Source organism: Merops nubicus, unplaced genomic scaffold (genome assembly GCF_000691845.1).
Source record: "Merops nubicus isolate BGI_N331 unplaced genomic scaffold, ASM69184v1 scaffold14057, whole genome shotgun sequence".
Classification (NCBI taxonomy): Eukaryota; Metazoa; Chordata; class Aves; order Coraciiformes; family Meropidae; genus Merops; species Merops nubicus.
Window position 1 is genome coordinate 12,174 of NW_008619675.1, and position 22,159 is coordinate 34,332.

The 22,159-nt window shown below is 37.7% G+C and overlaps 1 protein-coding gene across 1 annotated transcript in view; it reads right to left on the reverse strand.

Moving 5' to 3' along the window:
• The window catches only part of SPON1 (spondin 1, extracellular matrix protein), a 26,795-nt gene extending 5,340 nt beyond the window's left edge, over positions 1–21,455 (reverse strand). Inside the window, exons 1-7 of the mRNA XM_008943883.1 lie at positions 21,361–21,455; positions 21,159–21,273; positions 19,935–19,999; positions 2,208–2,409; positions 1,051–1,191; positions 627–702; positions 5–187 (exon numbers count right to left, since the gene is read on the reverse strand). Of these exons, the coding sequence (XP_008942131.1) occupies positions 5–187; positions 627–702; positions 1,051–1,191; positions 2,208–2,409; positions 19,935–19,999; positions 21,159–21,273; positions 21,361–21,455 (877 nt within the window). The remainder of the gene's footprint in view (positions 1–4; positions 188–626; positions 703–1,050; positions 1,192–2,207; positions 2,410–19,934; positions 20,000–21,158; positions 21,274–21,360) is intronic.
• Positions 21,456–22,159: the final 704 nt, after the last annotated feature.

Sequence of the window (22,159 nt, forward strand, 5' to 3'; positions counted from 1 at the left end):
TTACCTTCATCACTGCAGCCTGGACCCATGCATGGCTGAAAATCTTGGGTGTCTGGACAGGGCACACTGAGGTCCAGCTGAGCTTTAAGCATTCTCTGCCTCATCCTCTTGCCCTTTTCACAGGTAGAAGAGCTGCAGGCTGACCATGGGGACCAGTTTGAATATATGCAGGTCTCAGGGGTATCATCTAAAAAGTAAGAGAAGAGAGTGAATACCAAAAATAGTCTTCTGTTGGCATCTTTTTACTTGGCTGGTGATTACTTTACATGGTAATAGGATACGTTCTTTCCTCTTGCGTTCTCTCTTCTCCATTTTAGGCCAAAAGTAAAAAAAATAAAGACCAATTGCCAACATTTTAAATTTATTTATTTTTTAAATATATGAACCCCAAAAGGCCTCTCTTATACCGCTTTTATTGTTATTGTCACCTTTCAAGTATACATGCAATTTCTTTGCTGTGTAAGGGAAGGCTCATAGGAGATACCAGAAAAAATGAAAACCTAAATCACTTTTTGGCACCGAATGGGACTTTTGCTCCTAAGTCAGTTCTGTACTTTATCCAGAAATGACAGTGGAGAACAGAACAAAATATAAGTGAGTACAGCACAAACTAATTTAAAATGTACCTTCTTCTTTTTCCTCTGGTGCTAGATCTGCCACAATGTCGTCTATGTTATCAGGTACAATATTGCATTGCTCCCCCTGCAACGAAATTATTGTGGAGATTGGATACAGGAAACTGTGTGTGTACACAGCACGAAGGGCTAGAACAGAATACTGTGAGGCTCTGTTGTATCTGCACTCCTTTTTTCCTTCTACTTCCTACGCATAGTTAAAATATTGCAAATTAACAGATGCAGTAATAGCCAGAAGTGGAAGAAGTAGTACCCTACAGTTTTATTTCTTTTCTGCCATTACCTTTGTTGTGGATAGGTTAAGGAGAGTAGATTTGTGGGGAAGGGAAAGGAAAGATTGGGTTTTTTTTGTTTAAGAAGTGGAGTTTTTTGCTTGCTTGAGAATTTTACATATATGTACACATATATATAATACCTTGCGTGCAATTCTCTCAATGACAACTCTGGCTACCAGCTTGATAGATCCTCCCTCTGGATCATAAAATGGACTTTGAGGATGATCTAAGCTTGTAAGTGGTCTGATCTTCTCTTGAGGCACTGTAGGTTTGTTAGGAGACTGCAATCAAAAAGAAAAAATAAAGTTAAAAAGAAACTAATCATTGTTATTAATGATACAAAAAATCTGCAGAAATTTAAAATTCTCAGAAATCGGGGAGTTCCATTGTAAGAGGAACCCAGTACGTTCCTATTTAATGTCAAGGTCTTGAGTTTTGTGGTCAGGAAGCAATTCTTTAACACTTTGGGATTCAACCCTGAAGCTGGGTTCACAATAAGATGTAAGTCTTGTTGTGTAGTTAGTTAGCTATGTTATTAAAAAATATTTGGAGAAGCACCTTAGGTTCTAAAGAGGCCAGGTCTGAAAGAAAAAAACCCACCATGTTTTGTCATCTGAAAAGGGAATGTGTGTGGTATTTGAGGATGTGACTAATCTTGTCTAGCTTCAGCTGTCTGTACAGACACACAGTGCAGGTACGCTTGCCACCTATGGAGACTTAACAGTTTGTTAACCTGGCATAACTCATTTGGTCAAAACCAGGACTTTTTACCTGAGGATGGTGTGAGTCTCCTCCTAGACTGAGAGAGTGATGGGGACAGAGAAAATGGCTTATTTTAGAGTCTCATAGTGATGAGAAGTCCAGAGTTTCAATGCGTGCTGTAAGGAAGAGTTGAGTTTTCTGTGCCAAACAGAATAGTTGGCTTTGGGTTGAAGCAGTAGAAAACTCAAGCTGATGTAGCTGCTGACAGAACACACATCTGTGTTAAAGGGCTTGGACATCATAATGCTTAGTTTTGATCAAGCTAATTTCTCCATTTATTCTGTAGGTGAATATAGTAATATCCCAGGTGAATGCAATATTATCCTGTTAACAATAGTGCCCAGGGAATTCAGACACAGCAACCGACAGTAACTGTAGCTAGCATCTGTCTAAATTACTTCTAATTCATTATAAGCACAACTATTACTAGAGTAGTATAAAGGTATATATGGCATAACCATGGACCAAATAAGTTCCATTCTTCACTGCTTTAAGGTAAACTTTGTTTTGAATCTGTTACAACTCTTCCACATACCTCATAGGTAACACCGCTGTCTGTGCCAGCATCCCAGGGTATTAAATCCTGAACGACCCTCTGAACCCAGCCGCAGTCCTTGGTGCAGAGGTCCTCTGCAGAGAGCCCCACGTTCCAGTCGGGGCTGGGGCCCAGCATGGTGAGGAAGGACATCAGATGCCGGTGACGATCAACAGAAAACTCAGCAGAGGGAGCAGCTCTCCTGCAAATTTGCCATAGGAAGACTATGAGCAGCTGAATTAACAGCTGAATCCAAGTTTGCTGCTAGAGGGCAATGAAGCTGGTGCTTCAAAGTGGGAAATACTGAACACTGGCTTGGCACTGGATCTGGTATGTAGAGATGGAGGAGCAGGACCGCAAGAGGACCACTGCTCAGCACTCTCGTTTCAGTATCCATGGGCCATCTGAGAAACAGCTCTGACATTGTTCAAGGAGGTTTACAGTTTAATGGGTGAGAGAGGTGGAACAATAAAGAGCTGCAGAAGCATACTTATGTCTTAGACGTACAATTAAAAAATCTGTCATGACACTTACTTACAAAAATTTGAAGTAAAATAGCAGAGAAATATCCTGAGGTCCAGACTGCTGGGATACTTTTTACCCCTTAAAAGATAATACAAATTCTAATGTGAAAAGTGCTACTGTGCATATGCATGTGAAAAAGCACTCATTAATTGAGTTTTAGTGCTCGTGTAAGTGAGAGATTAATGGTCATTGCCAGCCCTGGAGAGTTGAGCCAAGACTTTTGCAGGTTACTGTCAGTGTATGTGAAAATGATGCTATTCATCCAGTCTTTGTCAGACATTCCCTTAGGGAGAGCCCATGCTGAATCATGCAGTACTCTGGGATGCTGACGAGCAGCTGTCACATTCCTATGCAAATGAAAAATAAAATCAGGCCTGAACTGGAAGTTCCTGTTTACAGATGAAAAGCTGAACTTCTTCGTGGCATCTTTCTCATGAGCAGCAACAAATGAGGGATTATTTAAAATATGATTTTGGGAATACTGCTCAACCAAATACTGGTCTGATATCCACCTGTTTTCTTTAGTCACAGGACTTGGGTCAATACAGAGTTAAGCTTGGTCTTTTTTTCTAATTTTATGCCAAAACTCACTGCTTTATAAGCAGTTAAAGACCATGTTCATTTTTAATGTAAGGGTTTTTTACAGTGTTATTCATCTTCCCTTTTTGAGTTAGGTATATATATATATATAATGCATATACACTGTTCTCTAGTCATAAGGAGTTTATTCTTCCTATAAATCCCTGTAAAAATATGGCATTTCATTTGTATATTTCTTCTGGCTCATAGTGCTCTCAGCACATTAAAAAAACAGCAGCCCAAGGACAATGATTTTGAGTAGTTATCATGGTTTCAGATTTAACATGTCTAAAAGTTAGAGTATCTAGTTCTCCTCAAGAGCCATGTTCCAGATGTAGGCATTTGATAACAGGTAAAATGTTCTGGCCAATTCTGTTCTGGATTCTTCAGAAGTTGCTTCTTACTGTGTAAATTACCTTGCATGGAATGAAATTAGAAGAGTTTCTAAGTGTTTAGTAGAAGAGTTTCTAAGTGTTTAATGACATTAATCTTGCCTTTCCCAGAAAGAGATTAAATGACTTTTTTTTTTTTTTTTGTGACAGATAGAACTCAGATCTTAATGGAACACTAAGTAATAAAATAATGAATGACAGTATCAACTTCACTCTGTGAATCAGTATCCTGATATATGTATGTCAAGCACATAGCAATGATTTGTCTTATAGAACCTGCTAGCTGACTTTAAAGGATTTACTGCATTATAAAGGTTTCTAAGATTTCTCTGTAAGGATTTTATATTTAAAACAGTACACAGTGAAAATAACAAAGAGATGTGTGATTGCATACCTGCTTGTTAGATTGAGACCATGTCCAACATGAGCATTGCAGAGTAGAGGTGCAGGTCGGCTCTTGCAGGGGAAGAGCAAAGGCAGCGTGGAGCTGTTCCCTGCTGCGTCTGCCCCTGAGCTGACGCTGAGTTAGTAGGGGTGTGCTGTGTGACATTGCAGTGCTCTCTGCACACATGGTCTCAGGAGAGACAAGAGGCAGGCACAGCCATACCAGAGGGTGGAAATCGCTCGGCTTCTTTAGTCACATAGTAATGGAAAAATTCTGTCAACTGTCATTCTTGTGGTAGGCATGTACAGTTAAGGCTTTGACTGCTTTGTTAGGAAAGTAAGTATTAATCACATTATTAATATAAATAAAAATTGTGTACTTAAATTATAACTGTATCAATACTGAAACTGTGTAAATGAACACTTCAGTAGGAGATACTCTTTACCTACGAGCCTTTGCACGTGTTAAATTAAATCAGTAAACCTAAGCCTCCCGTAATTTTCAAATTTTGCGTTACTTTGCAAAAAATTACCTTTCTGCTCCTTCCTTAAGACAGATAGCTAGTTTAATGGCAATTTTACTGTATTTTATCCTAAAAGTGCTTAACACAGAAATGTAAAGATTAATAGAGGACAAATGGAGGCAAGTTTTCTCCTCTTCCTTCCTCCACTCTGGCACAGACATGTACACAATGCACACACACTTTGGTTTCACTGCAGCACAACATGCTAAGTTGGATATTTAAAAAAAACTAATATGAAGTGTCTAAGAATGAAATTTTAAAAATATATATTATCAAAAAAATGTATTTTTGCACTTTCTACCTTATTCTATTAATTTCTGTGTGGATAGTTCTAAGCGGTATGATTACAAATTTAAACTACGGTTGTGTAACATTGCCCAAGACTCAATGTTCAGAATCCTTCCTTAGTTGCTGTAATTGAGGAGAAATAGGCTGATCTAAGGCACAATTGATAACTCCTACCTAGGTGTAGGGACAGGCACTATAATAACTGACTTACACAATAGAGATCTTTGGTGAAGGGGCTTTTTTTTTCTTTGTTTGGTTTGGTTTTAATAAAAATCTATGAAGCTGGCAGGAACCTGAATCCTTCTATGCATACCTCAACAACACCTGTGGCTCAAGTGTCCTAGGACTGGACTACGGATCTCCCTGAAGGAAACTACTGTGGAAAGGTACTCCAAGTGCACACTAAAACTGACCTTTTTCATTTCTGTATTGTCAACACACCTGATAAAATAGGAATGTAGATCATCATCTTTTTCTCTTTCAATACAAATATATACTACATTTTAAGGCTTTTAAATTTGAAGACATTGTTCTGCCACAAGTTGTCCATGTTTGGTAGAGCCCACAGGGAAAGCTTGAAGTTTGTAACTGATGTGAATTTGCTGTAAGAAACAGATATGTCCCATTTCCTTCCCCTACACTTGTCCATGCATAAAACCAGTGGCAAATATGCATTGCAAAGCTAACCCTCACCATTAGGTAAGTTCTAGCTGACAACCCTGAGAGTCCTACAGGGCTGAGGAATCCTGCTTTCACTGGCTGAAGCAGGCACTACTTTTCCACTACAAGCCTGCTGACAATTTTTGACTTCACAGAGTGAAGCAAAGTGCTAGATAATGTCCTGCATCCTAATGTTTTTTCCATTTTCTTTATATTTATTCTAGTTTCTTTTTATTAGCACGATTTGGATCTCCAGCTATAAAGATGCCATTTACTGAGCAGCATAAGAAAATGCTTTTTGAAAGGACTTTGTGCAGAGCATCTTTCAGGCATTTTCATACTGTCATCAAAACATACCTGGATTTATATTTTAGATAGTAATGAAGTGTTCGTTAATATAAAAACTATTTGATTTAATACCATTGGGATGGGTATACCTTAATGATATGTTTATCAAATGTGAACAGGCTTTCCTTACTGAAAAAAATTCTCATGTATCTCAAGTTCTCAAGTCAGGATCACAGTTTCTGAAAACTGCTGCTTTTTTTTTTTGTGTGTGTGTGTCTGTTCTTTGCAGGTTGTCACAAACAAATTAGGTATGGTTATCCCACGTGGTCCTGGCAACATTTGCTCCTGTTTAGAATAACTTCACGTCACTTAGTAGATTGCTTACTGGGCATTTACAATAAAAGCATGTTTCAGGGATCCTTTTGCAATATATGCCATTACTGCACTTTGTCCAGGCCAGGCTGACTTCAAAGCTAAAGGCTTCTAATGGCACAAATTCAGGAAATGTCTCTTTTCCCTTCGTAGGAGCTCTGGGGCTATAATTTTTTTCCTCAGAGTAATTACTGCTATAGGAAATCCTATGGCAGAGTGTAAGAGCACTGTTGCTTTGTCTATCCTTTTCATCTGGCTAATCTACAATACCCTGACCATACCCCATTTGTCCTGAGAAACAGTGATAGAGATCAGTTTTTCAACCCAGTATAGGAACTGTCGCAGCCAAATTTCTGATCCTTTCCTTTCCCATTAACAATATCAGATAAACACCACAGACTTATTTATGAGACTGTTTTAGCAATGAACTCTGGTTTGCTATCAGTTTAATTCTGAATATTAGATTACAGCAAATACCTCCTTTTAATAAAAATGACTCTGAGACTATTTATTGAAATATTTACAAAATATAGATACTCCTCCAAATTTCTTTCAAAGATTTAAAAATAGTATTGTTATGGATTTCAAAACAGTTTCTTTTACTAGTGTCAAAAACTGGAATTGCATTTACCATTTCCCTGGTCCTCAAGTAACCTCTGAAGATGTCCAACATCTCACCACCTGAATTAATATGATGCATGTCCCATTTCGTTCTGTTTCTATATCCATTTAACCTACATATATGCCTTTTGGTGCCTGGAGATGTTCATTAGAGTAAATGTTTAATTAACATTACACTCACAACAATGCAAAGACATTGGACTGTTTAAATTTTTACATCTAAATTCTGTTCATTAGAAATTTAAATGGCAAATCATTCCAGTTAATACTCGGTGAGTATTTACACAAGAGTGAGGAGTTAGGATTAGTAAGCAGACACATAATTGCATGGAAATAATGCATACATGATTACTCACAAAATTTTAAAGGGAAATTATTTTGGCTCAAGGAAAGACAACAGATGGTTGGGAAATAATCATAAAACAGTAACTACCAATGGGAGGAACATGTAAAGAAAACAAAAGCAAGGATAGGATGGGATGAGTAAGTTTGATTTAATTCGATGGCCATTAATTTCCATGAACAATTAGTATAAAGTTCTTGCAGTGATTGTTCTTAGTTAAATCTTTTCTGTGTTTTGCTATCCAACTTTCTTCTTTGCCTAGTGTCATTTGAATTTTAAATAGAAAGTACACGATAAGTGCTAGAAAATGGAACTGCCATATGTGCTTGCTCTGAAAAAAAAAAAATCAATACTTTTTTTTCTTTTCCAACTAACACATATGTTCTTCCTTTTCTTTTTTATTTTTTAAATTGAATTATGAATTTCTTAATGTGGGTGTCAGACCATCTGTCAAACAATGAAGTTTCCCTAAGTCTTAATAATACACATAACACTTAAAAAGAAAATTCTTTTTATAAGCTTTCTGTAGTTTTGTAATTAGTTTTTTTTAGCCAACAATGAATATATAGAACTACAAATGCAAAGATTTGGATAAACATGATACTTTTACAATAGCACATGATTTTCTGCTAGAAGAGGTAGCAATCTGCAGCCTTGTGCTGCTAGTATACAACCCAGCATTATTTAGCCCTGTTTTCTGTGAAAAAATAAGACACTGTTCTTTTCTCATTTAAATGGAGCTTTGTAGAACCACTAAAGTGGTAACCAGGTTGCGAGAGCAGGGTATGGTGTTTGGTTCACTAATTCTTGTTAAGTTTCTAAAATATTCATAAAATGGAAATTCACATGGTTAAAACCTTTATCTTATATTAATTACCCAAATATAGACATGCATTTTGAGCTCAGTCATGCCTAATCTAAAATTTATATGAATTATCAAAACTGGTAAAAAATGCTAGTTATTTTATATGAATTTTTAAAATATAGTTTGTCTGAGATTTACTTCAAGTAGTTCTTTTGGGTTTGTGTGAAGTATTTTTGCTTTTTAGATAAAATTTAGAATTTCTATTTAAAAAAAAAAAATCTAAAACCACTATGAAGATTATCTGGTTTTGGTGTGAAACCATAAATTTACCATTTAGATCCATTTTGTATGTGAAAGCTTTAATTTTGAAGTCAAAGCCTTTTAAGAAAAGTGTTTTGATTAGCTCTGCCGATGCATAAACTGCTCATTCAATAGAAATTACTGCAGCACACAGCTGTCAGGAGTTTGCTGACACTTCTAAGAAACTTCCACAGTACTTTAAGTCATGCAGACAGGGATCACCTCGTGCTTTAGGGAAAATGGTGGTCCTTAAGGAACGTCAGCAGTGTGGGGGACTTTGTTACCAGGAGGGAAGGATACACCACAGAGAGTTTTCTGGTGTAAAATATAGTTTAACCATTAGCCAGAGCTGGAGCACCCAGAATTGTTTTACAGCTCCAGAGAGATTTATGTATTTGTCACGTTACCAGAAGTCACAACGGACTATTTATCTGTATATTTTTTTTGTATATTAGATTGTCCTTTATGCATTACTATTTCTGATTATACCAGGAGTTAGAATTCTTCTATTTTAACAATATTGAATTTCACTAGATTAATCCCAGCTATCTATAAAACCATAAATGGAGAAAACAGCTGAGCTAGACACACCATCATGTTGCCATAGAAACAACCAACTCTGTCTGGCCTTTTCATTCCTCTCATTTTGTACACAAAATCCCCAAACTTTGAAATCTTTCTAGTACTATACTGTTGTTTTGCAGAAGCAAACTTCACTTTCATTTGAATTGACTTATATTGGCTTTTACCCCCTTTTAGGATAGACAGCACAATGTGACAGTGTGAGATAACAAGAGAGATAAGGATTTGTGGGGAAAAAACACACCCGTGATTTACAGAAATAAGAAGTAAAAACGGACTTGCTGTAGTGGCACTATCAAAATAAAATGTTGCCATGCAAAAATAAACAGATATAATTTATAGAACACTATATTTAGGGGTGGATGGAAGCAACAGAAATCTTTGCAGGCTATCATGGTATTCTATTCCCGGGATGCATGTCACCGAACTGCTTAAGTTAATATGGCTTTTAACAATAAGGCTCAAACAGTACATCCATGATAGTAGACGATGACACTTAAAAAGCACAGAGCTATTTTCAATTTTTTTTTGAATGGCTATATCTCTTTGCAATAGTAGATAATATAATAGTAGAATGCCTACAAAGAAATTTTATTACTAAGACAGCCTATGACTATCTAGATGTTGTAAAAAGGCTAACTACAAAAATATTAGTTATTAAAATTGTATTCCTCTTCCTTTGTGAACAGGTGATCATGAAACCTGCATTTTTTTAAGGCATTTTTGTCATCACCACATAACAAATGCTCTGGAATAAAGCATTTTTTTCCATATAGGACTATGACAAGAGTTCTCATCCAAAAAACTAAGTACATAAATCTGAACAAGATGTTTACTTTAATTGACATACATGCATTTCTTCTATAGATAATGTATTTTTCCTCTGAGAACTGGCTGCTTTTTGCCTTTGTTGTATTTCCTGTGAAAGCTTTTACTTTAAAGAAGTTGGTTGCTAAGAAGATACTTTGGAATTTGAGTGTTTCTTAGTTTTGGGACTTCCAGATAATTTTTTGACTTGTAATTAATGTGAGAAAAATGTCAGTTATTGTTGAATGGCTAAACAATGAGTGTTGCACATCTACAGCTATCTGTGCTACATATACTCAGGTCCTGATTTCTTCTTTCAAGAGTGATACAGTTGGCCAAGACAGAGTGTGCAAATGCCAGTTCATATATGCTGCTTTCCTCCACTTCTTCCTGCAGTTTGTCCAAAATATCACACTTTTAACTATTACAAGTTGTTTTGCATTCTAAAAGGCTTCAATCCAAAAATGTTTCATCTATCAATCTGAGCTCTCCATTCTGATTTTGTTCTCACAAAATTTTTGTTCATTCCTTTATACTTTACCTGGCATCTCAAATAAGGTTGGTTCTGAAGAAATAATGAGCTACCAGATGTTAACAAGTGATCATAGGAATACTGAGATCTCTGTACATTCATTAAACTTGGCCAGGTGTGGATGAGTTTTTCAAGTCATTGATTATCAAGTCATTTCTCCAAAAGATGGCAACACAAGACCTTCGTAGTTAAACAGCTATTGTAATATTCTAAACGTAAGTAAAACATTGTATTTCCCTCAAACTTGGCATGAAAATTGCAATCTGGATACTCTAGCATGCAGTGATATTAAACCAAATGAAAGCAAGGGTATTGTAATCAGTATCCTACAAGGTGAACTACGATCGGCATATAACATTTCCCACACTTTGCACTTGTTAAAAAAATGAATCCATTGGTCAAAGTTGCTCAGACAAGAAAATGATTTGGCATGCTGTTTTCCTCTGTTCAGACAAGTCATGCAATCCCTTTCTACTCTTCTGTGGCAGCAATGAATTGTAACATGTGCAATGACACGCTGGAGCACCCCACGCCAGCACAGAGGGACAAGTGTGCAGGGGATGTGGAGGGGAGATCAGAGGTGCGCTGCCCGCGGGGAGTTTCACGCTGGGCTTCGGTTCCTATCCCAGAGCAGTCTCAGAGTGCAAATGTGATTTCTTTCCAATCAGTCTATCCTGGAGCTTCGTCCCTCTGCTCCCACGGCCGGCAGGCAGCTGCGCTTCGTACGGCAGCGTGGTGGCCAGCCAAAGCAATCTCCTAGCCCCAGATTTATCACTTCCTCAACACTCTTCCTCTATGCAGATCTGCTCCTGTTGCAGCGTACTTCTTACAGATGTAAATGGCTTAGGTAGCACTTAATTCTGAAGACTGTTCATGGTTATAAATGCATACACTATGGAGATTGTAATGCTTTCACCATAGAATTAAAGTAGGGGTTTAAGTTTAGACAAGGCATACCTCATAAAAAATCTTTTAAAAATATTTGCAGAGCACCTATTTAAGGCAAAACATGAGCCATACAATACAACGTTACAACATTATTCTTGTAAAAGTCTATCTGTACTTGGGGAGAGCCACTTAGGGACTTAGAATATACTTTCAAGCATCTCAAAATTCAGATCAACTCATCTGTCAAGAGATAAGCACATCATAATTCCTTCAGAAAAAAAAAACAAACAACCCTCATATATATTCTTTAGGATAGTGCAGATCCAGTGAGATGTCCAATATAACCACATTGCACTCATCCCACTTCATTACAATGTCAAATGACTGAGAATAATTGTTACTCAATTCATCAGCCTGTTCCTTATTTCAATTCTTTGACTTTAGCTACTAGCAATTTTATGGCCTTTTATTTTCAGTTGTTCATGACTTGTCACCAATGAGACAAACTTGGACAAATTTAACTATTTCTTTGCTGGAAGTTTTATTTTCCTGTTTGCAGATGTTATTGATTGAAATGACATTATTGTGAATTCAGCATACCTCAGGTACAGTAATGTTGCTGTTATAGCAGCAGTGACTGCTTTGGGGTTCATGGCCAGCTTCCCAACCTTGTGTTAGCCAAGGGATGCTCACACTACTGTGGCCAAAGATCTGTTGCTATTTTAAGCTATTAGCTGCAGTTAACAACATAAGATATTCCCTCCCCAAGTATCACTAAAATGGTCATTAAGGTTTGCCTCTGGCAACAATTTGACAGTGTCTTAGTGTGATAGTTATTTAAATTTAGCTTTTAATCAGTTATTCTTTTTGAACTGTTCGTGCCATTCACTTTACTGTACGGAGAGAGACTGTGCTTTCACAAATCATTTTTATGTAACTATTCACAAGAGGAAAGTCAAATGTATGAAACTGTCCCATATGCTAAATTAAAAATTGCACACTGATGATGTTATTTGCACCTTAGCCTTGGAGTAAATCAGAGAGAAGAATTTATCTGTAGTATAGATATTGATTTTTAATAAAAGAAAATAATCTAAAATTGAAGGAATATTAAAATTTGTGAGTAAAGATCATGTCTCCATGGAGCCTTACAGTACTGCTTCTACAGTATTACTGTTATTAATTTTGTAATGCATTCTATATAATCATTCAGTATGTAATATATTCTGCATGGGCCATACTATTCACAGTTCTGCTACTCTATTATAAAGAAAATGTCTTTCAAAAATCTGTTGTAACATCAAAAGACTATTGGTGTCCAAATTAGTGGTTTTTTTGTTTGTTTGTTTGTTTGTTTGTTTGTTTTTTTTGTTTGTTTTTTTTTGTTTTTTTTTTTTTTTTAGAGCAGGACTGTGAGCTCCTCTCTTTGCATTTCATACCCCAGCTCCCTAACGGCAGAGCCCAAGTGGTTCCACTGCATCACAAACATGCTGAAGTTACTAGGTTGCACCCACAGTATAATAAATAGTTGTCCATGTGACCTTCTTTTAGTTAAAATAATGTCCCAGTCCTTCATATGTCTTTTCTTACCAAAAGATTTAACAGCTGCTTGGCTTGCTAGGACACTTCTCTCTCATAATAAGAGTTAACTACTCACTTTTCTCTATTAAAAGAAACTGAAAGGTAATGCAAGCATGTGCATGGCATAAGGAGCTCAATGGGTTAAATGCAGATGTGGAATGACAGAAAAACTTGTAAAGCATGAAAATTTCTGAACCTTGATTTCTTAAAAATACAGAGGAGGTGGAAGTTAAATGCAGTGTTCAACCAATTAGGAGAAAATTGCTAACAAGTATGCATGAAAAATGAGCACTATAAGGAATATAAGAAGTAGCAATAAATAAGCATCCTTATTTCTATATAACCCTCTGCTGACTCTTAGTCACACTAGGTAAAATTATACATGCATGATTTATTTTTCACATCATTAGGTGGAACAGTGTTTATAAGCAATTTGTATAATCAAATGTTAATGATATACAGTGGATAGATGATTAAAGGACTATGATATGAGCTTTTCTTATCACTTTGGAGAAAACACCAAGTAAAATTTAAACTGTGCCCATTACAGCTGCCTAATTGCAGTTCAGTCTGTGTTTTGCCATTCAGAATGCCAGATAAATCCAAAAACAAGCATGTGTGTTCAAACATGTCTTTTTTTTTTTTTTAATTCTCAGCTGAGTAGTCTGAGAACATGATTAATTAAGCAACTGAATAATTTACACATTTATAATGTATATTTTCATAAGTTACATTCTGATGCAAATAGTACCAATTTATGGACAGTACATTGCATGGCAGGACAGGAAATATTTTCAGCATCCTTTATGGAACAGCATAAGAGTTACATCAACTGAAAATGAGCAACTAATCTCAGAATTTACTCACCTAGACAGCACACAAAAATAAACTTTTGTGACTACCTGGTATTTTAAAAGAACTAAAGGTACAATTTCATTTCATGTGAAATATTTTAAGTGGATGGATAGGAACTGGAATGACTGTGAAATTCCAACCCCCATCTTCTTTATTGAAGTGATTGAAGAAAATTAGGTATTTTTCAATGATTTTTAGTTTGCATGCTATGAGGCGTTTGCTGTGGTACTTGAAAATAATTCTATCAACCCTTAATAAGATGCTTGAGGAAGACTAATTCACAGAATTAACTTATAGAGATTGTCAGCTCTGTAGTCTCTCAGGCTTTGGGCATTTCATTATTTTTTATCTAAAGCCTCTCTGTTATCAAAGCTGAAAGGTGCATTGATTTGAATCTTGCTCTCTCAATGCTGATTAATATGGATTTAGCAGAGAGCAGCGTTTGGCACTGCCATTGGCATCCTGCGTTAGACACAGCAAATGCCTGGCTGGAGAGGAGAACAGAAAGAGGGTTTCTGTCGGGCTGGTGTGCAGGTGCTGGGAGCAGGGGAGTGAGCCAGCTCCCTCTGCACATCCTCTGGCTGTCACAGCAGGCTGTGGCAAACAGGGGGCTCCTTCCACACTGACACCACGAACTGGACCACTAAGGGATCTCAGCTGCAGGTTGCTGGTTTGAATTTCACATTCAGATGTAGGTGTTACCATTCAGTTCTTTTCAGGAGCAAAGGAGAATTGAACCTAGACGTTCCAAGTACCAGGACAGTCTTCTCTGTGTTAGAGAATATCCTTTATTTTGCTGACCTTATGGGGGTGTGTCTGACTTAAAAGTTATACGAGAAGATCAGGTCCTCACCTATAAAACATGCAGGGCAACAACTAAACTATAGAAGTTAATATGGTTCAGTTGTGATCTGTTGCCTAACAGAGATTCCCCAACCCCTCTGAAAATGTTAGTAAGCTTTGGGAACGGTGAAAGTTGATTATATTTTTATGTATTTTGTAATGTTCCTAATAGCTATTTAAGTATGTAAACACTTCAGGAACTGAAAGTTTGAGAATTAGGTGTTTACAGCAAATGGTTGCCCAAATGCCTTCCAACACCCTTTTGTAAATTAGGCCCTGTGAAGCTCTCAGAAGTTGCAACATGTGAGAAGGTAAACAGAGAGGTTTAGCAACATGTGTACTTGGACAACATTTATGTTTCAGCTCTCTGTCATCTGACGGAACTGACTGGATAATATTTGTGACAATAACGTAGTCACAAATTGTTATTAAAGCTGTTTTCACTGCTGAAGACATCTTTTAGTATGCATCTGTATACATAACCTTTAGTCGTTTTACAACCAAACATTTATCAGTGAGACAACACTGCGTTAAGACTATGTGAATTGTAAAGAGTAGAATATCAGACACAATAAATGGAGGTCTTTAACACTGAAGCATAAGATGGGGAGAGGGAGTTATTTTATTACATTTCAGAAGACAGTAAAGTGTTCTATTTCTGGCTTAAGTGGTTCTCCATCTAAATAATCATTTGATAAGTTAAATATGGAGCCTGTTTTAAGGCAGAGAAGTTTGGTTTTGTTTTTTTTTTTTTTTTTTTTATGTGGGCACAAGAGTAGCAGAAGATTACAGTAAAGTAAAAAATGATAAAAGAAATATAAGTAAAAAAGAAGTAAATTGGGAAACAAACAAGCACTGACACTGAAACCTCAAGTAGATTAAATTTCCTACTCATCTGTGGCTTAGCTTTTGATTCCCGAATGCTGTGAAGAAGACTAATTGAGCATACAAATAAAATAAAAAAAAAACAAAACCAAACCAAACAAAAAAACAAACCAACCCAAACCACATATTTCGGGGAAGGGAATTCAAGGCAACGTTTTTAAAGACATTCGCTCCTGTGGAATTTGAGGCACACTGTTTTTAAAAGACTTGCCTTCGTTATCCCCAAATTCTTCTGTCATGGCTTGATTATTTAACATCATCTGCCAGATATAGGCAGAATTGGATACCAGTTGTACTATCTATATTTGCTGTATTTTAGCCTTCATGCTGCCAAAGGCCAATTATTTGCAGCTGAGTATGAAGGTTAAATTTGAGTCTGCCTGAAACAGAGCTGACAGGAAGGGAGCAATGAGCTGTGCTCTTGTTTATACAAGTGAGATAAGAAAAACTACTTCCATTTGACAGCACACTGTGTACTGATGCTGTTACACTCAAGGAGGAATGCATTTCCTGTGAGTACTTTAAAGTCAGAATTTCAGACACACAACTTGGTAATACAAACATAAGCAACAGCAAAATGTTTTATTCCTTGGTCTGACACTCCCTTTCATGCTATTAATATTGTGCTCTCAGCTGGCCAGCCATGAAACTAGTCCACAAAGATCACCCAAAACTGTCTCCTGCATGCAAGAAGGCGGAATAGTTTGTCACATTCTGGTGCCCTGGACAAGAAACTGAATGGGGGATAATGGAGATCAGTGATAGGAGAAAAAAAAAAAAGAGAGTGACAAAATGCTTGTAGAACTGAGGAAAGAAATTATAAAAACCAGACAGCGAAGTATAGCAGGATATAGTTAGCACAGCTTTATACTGTACCGGAAGATGACCATAAGTTAAGGTGTATTAGTCTTAACTGTAATTAACAGAAAACATTTCAGAAAATTACTTAGTGTCATTGTATCCTTCCCTGCTTAGGGCTGGCAACTTATCTCAGCCAGTAATGTAATTTTTTGTGTTGGAACTCATGTCTGAAGCCAAAGAATTCGCCCTGGGGAGGCACTTTGTGCCACTGGGTCTGCACTGAGAAGCCTCTATTTTCTCCTCTCTAAGCAGATGGAAAGCTCCTGGTTACATTTCCCTCCGTATTGCTGGTGTCATGAACCAAAGGCATCATCATCAGATTTAGGCACAGATGTACACATTTCCTGTCCTCAGTCTGTACAGAGCTTGAAACATCACTTAACGAGGTATCCCTGGCTTCAGGAGTCCCAGCCTCATTGACCAGCATTGACAGAGTAGAAGAAAAGCCATTGACTCCATGATGAATCTATGAAAAGTACCTGGCCAAGACCATCCTCTCACACATTATCATGGGTGACCAGAGTGGCAATGCAAGGGCTCACCAGCTGCTCAAGATGTGGGCAAGAGTTAACAGCTTGTTTGGCTACAGCCTCTGTGAGGAGAGGAGATGCTGCAGTTTCCCTCAGTGTTCTGGAGGAATGGGCGAGGAGCCGGCAGCTCTGAGGGCAGGGGCAGTGCCCAGCCTGGCTGCTGGGGATTGCCCTGAGTGGGCAACAAGGCTGGTGCCTGGGGCTGTGCTGAGCCTCCATGTGTGCTCCCATCTGGTTTCTCCTCTCTCAGGCTTACCCTGGAAGGGACGAATCTGACTGAACTGGTGCTTCTGGTTAGGAAATACCAACTCCACAAGTATGCCCTCCCTGGCAGTGTCTGCCAGCACCTCTGTGAGGGCCCTGCATGCCAGCCCCTTTAGCCATGGCTTGTTGCTCTCAGGCACCCCCTGCACCTGGGGGAGCTGCCTGCTGTCTGTGGTGTCACATCCCAGATCCTCTACAGCAACAGGCAAACACTTTAATACTCTTGCAGTCCTCTCACACGTTGTGGAGGTAATTATTCCCCTTCTCCCCCTGATACTATGGTGTAATCACCATAACTAACTTGGTACTGGAACGTAGACAGGGTTAGCAATAAAAAATCACTCTGTGGAAGTGGGAGGTAATCTATGAAGCATGAGCAGCCTCAATTTGCCAATTTTCGACATTTAAGGCCTCTGTAAATTGGCTTACTAGTATGTATTTTATAATTGTTGTAAAACACATTCAGGAAGGTTTTTAGGCTGTGCTTATTTACACATTGTAACAACACTTTGGCACCACTATCACACTGTTTTATACACTAGATACATAACTAGTGATTATGCAAAAGGATGTTATTCATGACTTTCAGTCAATTCTTCATTAGTAAGATGGCTATGTTATGCATAATAACAAAGCAAATGTTTATCCCAAGGAGTCATTATCCAATACTTGCACAACACTAATCTAAATTCCAAGAAGGCCCATCCATAACAGCAGAATGGGAAATTAGCACCAGAAGTTAAAGGCTATTGCAAATGTTGCTTTCTTTTGAAGCTTAGGTCATATTTTTAAATGGAACCAAAAATAATGACATAGCAAAATGTGATAAAAAATTATTTTAGAAGTCAAAAATCTAACACTACTTGTAAAGTGAAGGAACATTTGTTATGGGAACAGTGGCACAGCATTTGAAAGCACAAATACTGAAATTTATTCCTTTTGATGTTACTGAAAGGTGATAATGATCATATAGAAAAGGGAACAATTGACTGGAAGAACATCTGGAGGATGTTACTAAGGCATTTGCAGGCATGTCTGTGAAAGAATATGCCTAGAAAGCATCTGAAGTTGTTCACTCTCAACTTTTTGGTGGAGTTTCTCAGTGCTATATTAAACCAGCTATTATGACCAAGGGCAACATACGTTGCTGAATTAGCATAATTAGCTTTGATTTTTTGATTTTTTAAGCTTTGATTATTTGATTTTTGTTATATTCAGTGTATTTGAAAGATGATTAATTGATACTCTGGAGCAAGAGATCCTCTCTCCATCTTTCTGTGAACAAAGTACAAGCCTGCTCTGCTGTCAATACCAAAGCCTTCCAAGCACCCAGAACAGTCAATTCCTAATAGTATCGTTCACGTTGATACAGAAACTTCATACATAAATGTTGCTTTAGGAAAGTAAATGAAGTTAGAAGGAAAAAAGAATTGGCTTGTTTCAGTCAGACATCACTATAAGTAGAACAGAGAAGTGGCCAAAAGTTTCCATTTTAAAGAGTTGATTTGGAGTGAATAGAAAGAAGGCAACAAGGAAAAAAAAATGCTGTCTACAGCTACTATAGTGCAAACACTACCAGATCCAAATACTGAATATTCCATGGGAATAAAACCATAAATAAAGAATGCTATTACTGTCACCTTGACTTTGCATAATACCAGCCAAAAAAAGGACTAACTCACAATTCCTGTGCAGAACCTACAACTCTGTCTCAGGGTTTAAATATATTCAAGTGATGGAAAATCCATCTCATGTTCAGGTAAGCAGCTCTGAAGGTTTGTCACATGGGTAAAGCCTTTTCTCATACCTTTAGTGAGAATTTCCTTGTCACAAATTTCCTTAACCTCAGTGCTACAAGGGATTTCATAGTGTTTTTTTTTTTTTTTCTTCTAGATTAAGGAGGCATCAGCTAGCAGAAACCTTTTCACTATTTAAGCTGGGCGCACCTCCTAACTTTTTTTTTTCCTTTTTTTTCCCCTTTTTTTTTTTTTCAGAGGTGGGGGGATAACCTAAATAGCTTAAGTCCTAAGCTGCTTAAGAGTTTCTAAGCCTCTTAACATTAGGGGGTGTTTTCTGAAAACTGAACTGGTTTGCAGCTTTTTCCTGTCTAACCTCCAAATTTTTCATATACTTTTTGAAACACAAACAACAAAACCAGACAGAATGTTCCATTAACTTCCTCCCTTATACTTTTTACATAGGAAATAGGACTACCTGGTCCCTACAGTCTTGCAGAAGAGGAATTGTCCTGCTTCTCAAAGGACTTAATTTGACCCTCAGCTAATGGGGTGACCCCTTATCCTGGATTCTTATCATTAGTCACATCTTGCAAGTCTCACTCTTGCATAATTAGTATGAGCTTTGGGCCAAACACAGATAAGTTATGGAGTAACCAAACCCTCCTGACACCCTGCCACTCCCCTCAAAAGGCAATCAGTAAATTCAGTATTATCCTGAAAGGACAGTTTTGTCCTTTTTTTTCTGATGAGCGCCAGAGAGCCCAGAGTTAGGATCCTGTGAGTTTGCTGTCTCACCTGGTAAAACAGCAGTGGTTATACTAGCATCAGGGTCAGGATGCTATCATGGACTGTTTCAGATAAGCATTTTAACAAATTAGTCCTTCAAGAGTTTTATGTTGATGGGTGGAGGATTGCTGTATTGACACAGTGTGTTGTCACAGCAGTGACACAGGATGCTAAAAAATACTCCATGTAGAATAGCACAATATATATTTGAGCAAACATTAAATAAACATAATTGTTCAATGAAGACACAAACTCCACAGAATAATCCTTCTTCTGTATCAGTGAAACAAACCATGTAAAAAATGAAGAGATGCTAGAGAAGAAAGAAAGAGTTCTTGGAAAACAAACAAACAGATGAAAAATTAATCTATATAAAAAAATGTTTTCATTATTTCTTTACAAGAGTGAATGATTATATGAGATAGTGAGCTTAGAGCAGCCCACTAGCCAACACTCAACAGAAGGCTACTGAGACATACTGCTCCCTACTTACACATTTAGGGGTTGCCAGGCAGGCCACTGTGCTTTTGCCTTGATGACTGTTAAAACCTCATCGCTCTGTGAAAAAAAAGACAAAACAAGAAAGTGATTTGGACAATTTTACAAGGAGATTAATATGATTTACAGCAAAAAAAGTAAGAGGCACTACTACATCAAACTGTGCCTTCAAATTCCAACTATGAGAAATATGCTTTTTTTTAATCTGGGCACCTCGTGTCCTTAGCTGCACAAGACTTATCAAGGAGCCTCTGTGAATGCAGGAGGCAGGGGCAGCAAGCAGTCAGACTTTAGGGACAGCCTCCTTCTTTTCTGCAGGAACAGAAGCGAGCTTAAAACATCAGCAAAAGGTCGCAGATCATGTCATTTTTGCATTGTGAGGTCATGCAGAAGCTTTCAGAGTGGTGCACAGTGATGGAAAGTATAAGCAAGGAGAAGAACTTTGCATTGGGGAAATGCTCCAAAACAATATGACCAAACTGTCTTTGTTGTGGAAACACTACCACAGAAAGATAACTGTCCTGTATCCTGGGCTGTTAGTCCATACATAGTAGTCTGTTTGCAACAGGCATATCTTGGGCTGTTGATTTTGGGACTCTCTGACAATCCTTTTGGCCAGAGGAATTTACCAGATTGGAAAAAAAAACTCAAAGAAAGAATTACTCTCAATACATTACAGATCTATGGGACAAGGGGCAGACAAATACTAGAGGTTGCTGCTCTACGTAATCTAACACACCACGTGAGCATGCATGATATATTATTTATTATCCTCATACATGGAAGGATGTGAGAAGTCCATGGTGGGTGGACTATGACCTCCTCCAAGTAAAGCCATTGACGGCACTTTCTCTTTGCTCTCTGCTTTCGCGTGTGAATACTACAGAGTTAACTACAGCAGCCACCTGTGGAAGCCCACGGTGTGGCAAAGCAATGTACAGAGATTATTTCCTAAAGTCTGCAGGAATTCCTTCATCAGCAGTTTTGAACTTTATATTGTTATAATAAACCCAGGAGAAAGGCAGGAGACTGTTAACAAAGCTCTGGTGCCCAAAAGACATCCATCATGTGTTTTCAGAAGCATTCTCCCCGTCTCCCTTAGGGATCCTCTCCAGTAATTCGCTTAGAGAAACACAAAGTTCACAACTCTCTCACATGCTTTCTACTGTCTTTTAAAAATATTTCCCAATTAGACTAAGAAACCAACCTCATACATTACCATTAATTGGCACTTCCAACAGAGCTGACCTTTCAGTTTAGTGATAATAGTGCCATTTCCTTGCTTGACAGCAATAGTGCTGATGCCTGAGACTAGCTCTAGTCCATACACACCCCTGTTTAAGGAAAATAATTTTCACTGGTTCTTTCTACTACTCCCAATATTTCCTGTCTCCCTCTTTTCACCAAAGCAAGGTAATTACAGTGCTGATGGGCTCGGTCTGTAACACCTGAGGCTTTCAGGCTTGGCCATGCACAGGATGACCTCTCCCTCAGCCTGAACGGACGGATAAGCCATTTCGAAAATCCTTGCTATAAATACAGATGATTGGCTAAAGTCTACACGACATTAAATGTCCTGAGCTAAGAAAGCAGAAAGTCTGACTCTACAAAGGCAAGTAAGTATAAAAATTTTTAATCAAAACACCATACCGCTAATATAGTTGGAATAAAGAGAAATCTATGCTGAAAGGGAGCGATGGAACAGCACACGGCAGGGCTATGGCAGGGGGTGGGTTCCCTGGGCAAACCAACTAAATTAATGAAGTTAGAAGTCTGAAGTTAAAAGACACTACTTGTCTTTCACTGTCAATGGAATTTGCTTTAATTTTTAATTTTCCTTGTTTCAACATCCGAAGACTCTCCAGCCAAGCATATCTTCATTTACTTGCCTTGAGGAATCATTTGCATTCAAAATTATTAAATTTGTATTGTACATCCCAAAGGAAGCCTGTTATGAGCATAGATGGTTACGTTTATTAAAATAATACCCTGCTTATCTAATAGAACCCAGTAATTATGTCAGTAACATCCAAATCACTCATGTCTGAAAACATTTTAACATGTGCTATTCAAATTAAAAAAGTATACCAAGTGTGGATGAATTATGATTAATAGCTTAATAGCAAGTGTAGAGGGAAGGAAATAAGGAAAAGATCAGGGTGCATTCAGACATCTCTGAATTTTTTAAGGGAGGTGAAAATTCAGATTCAAGAGCTGAAT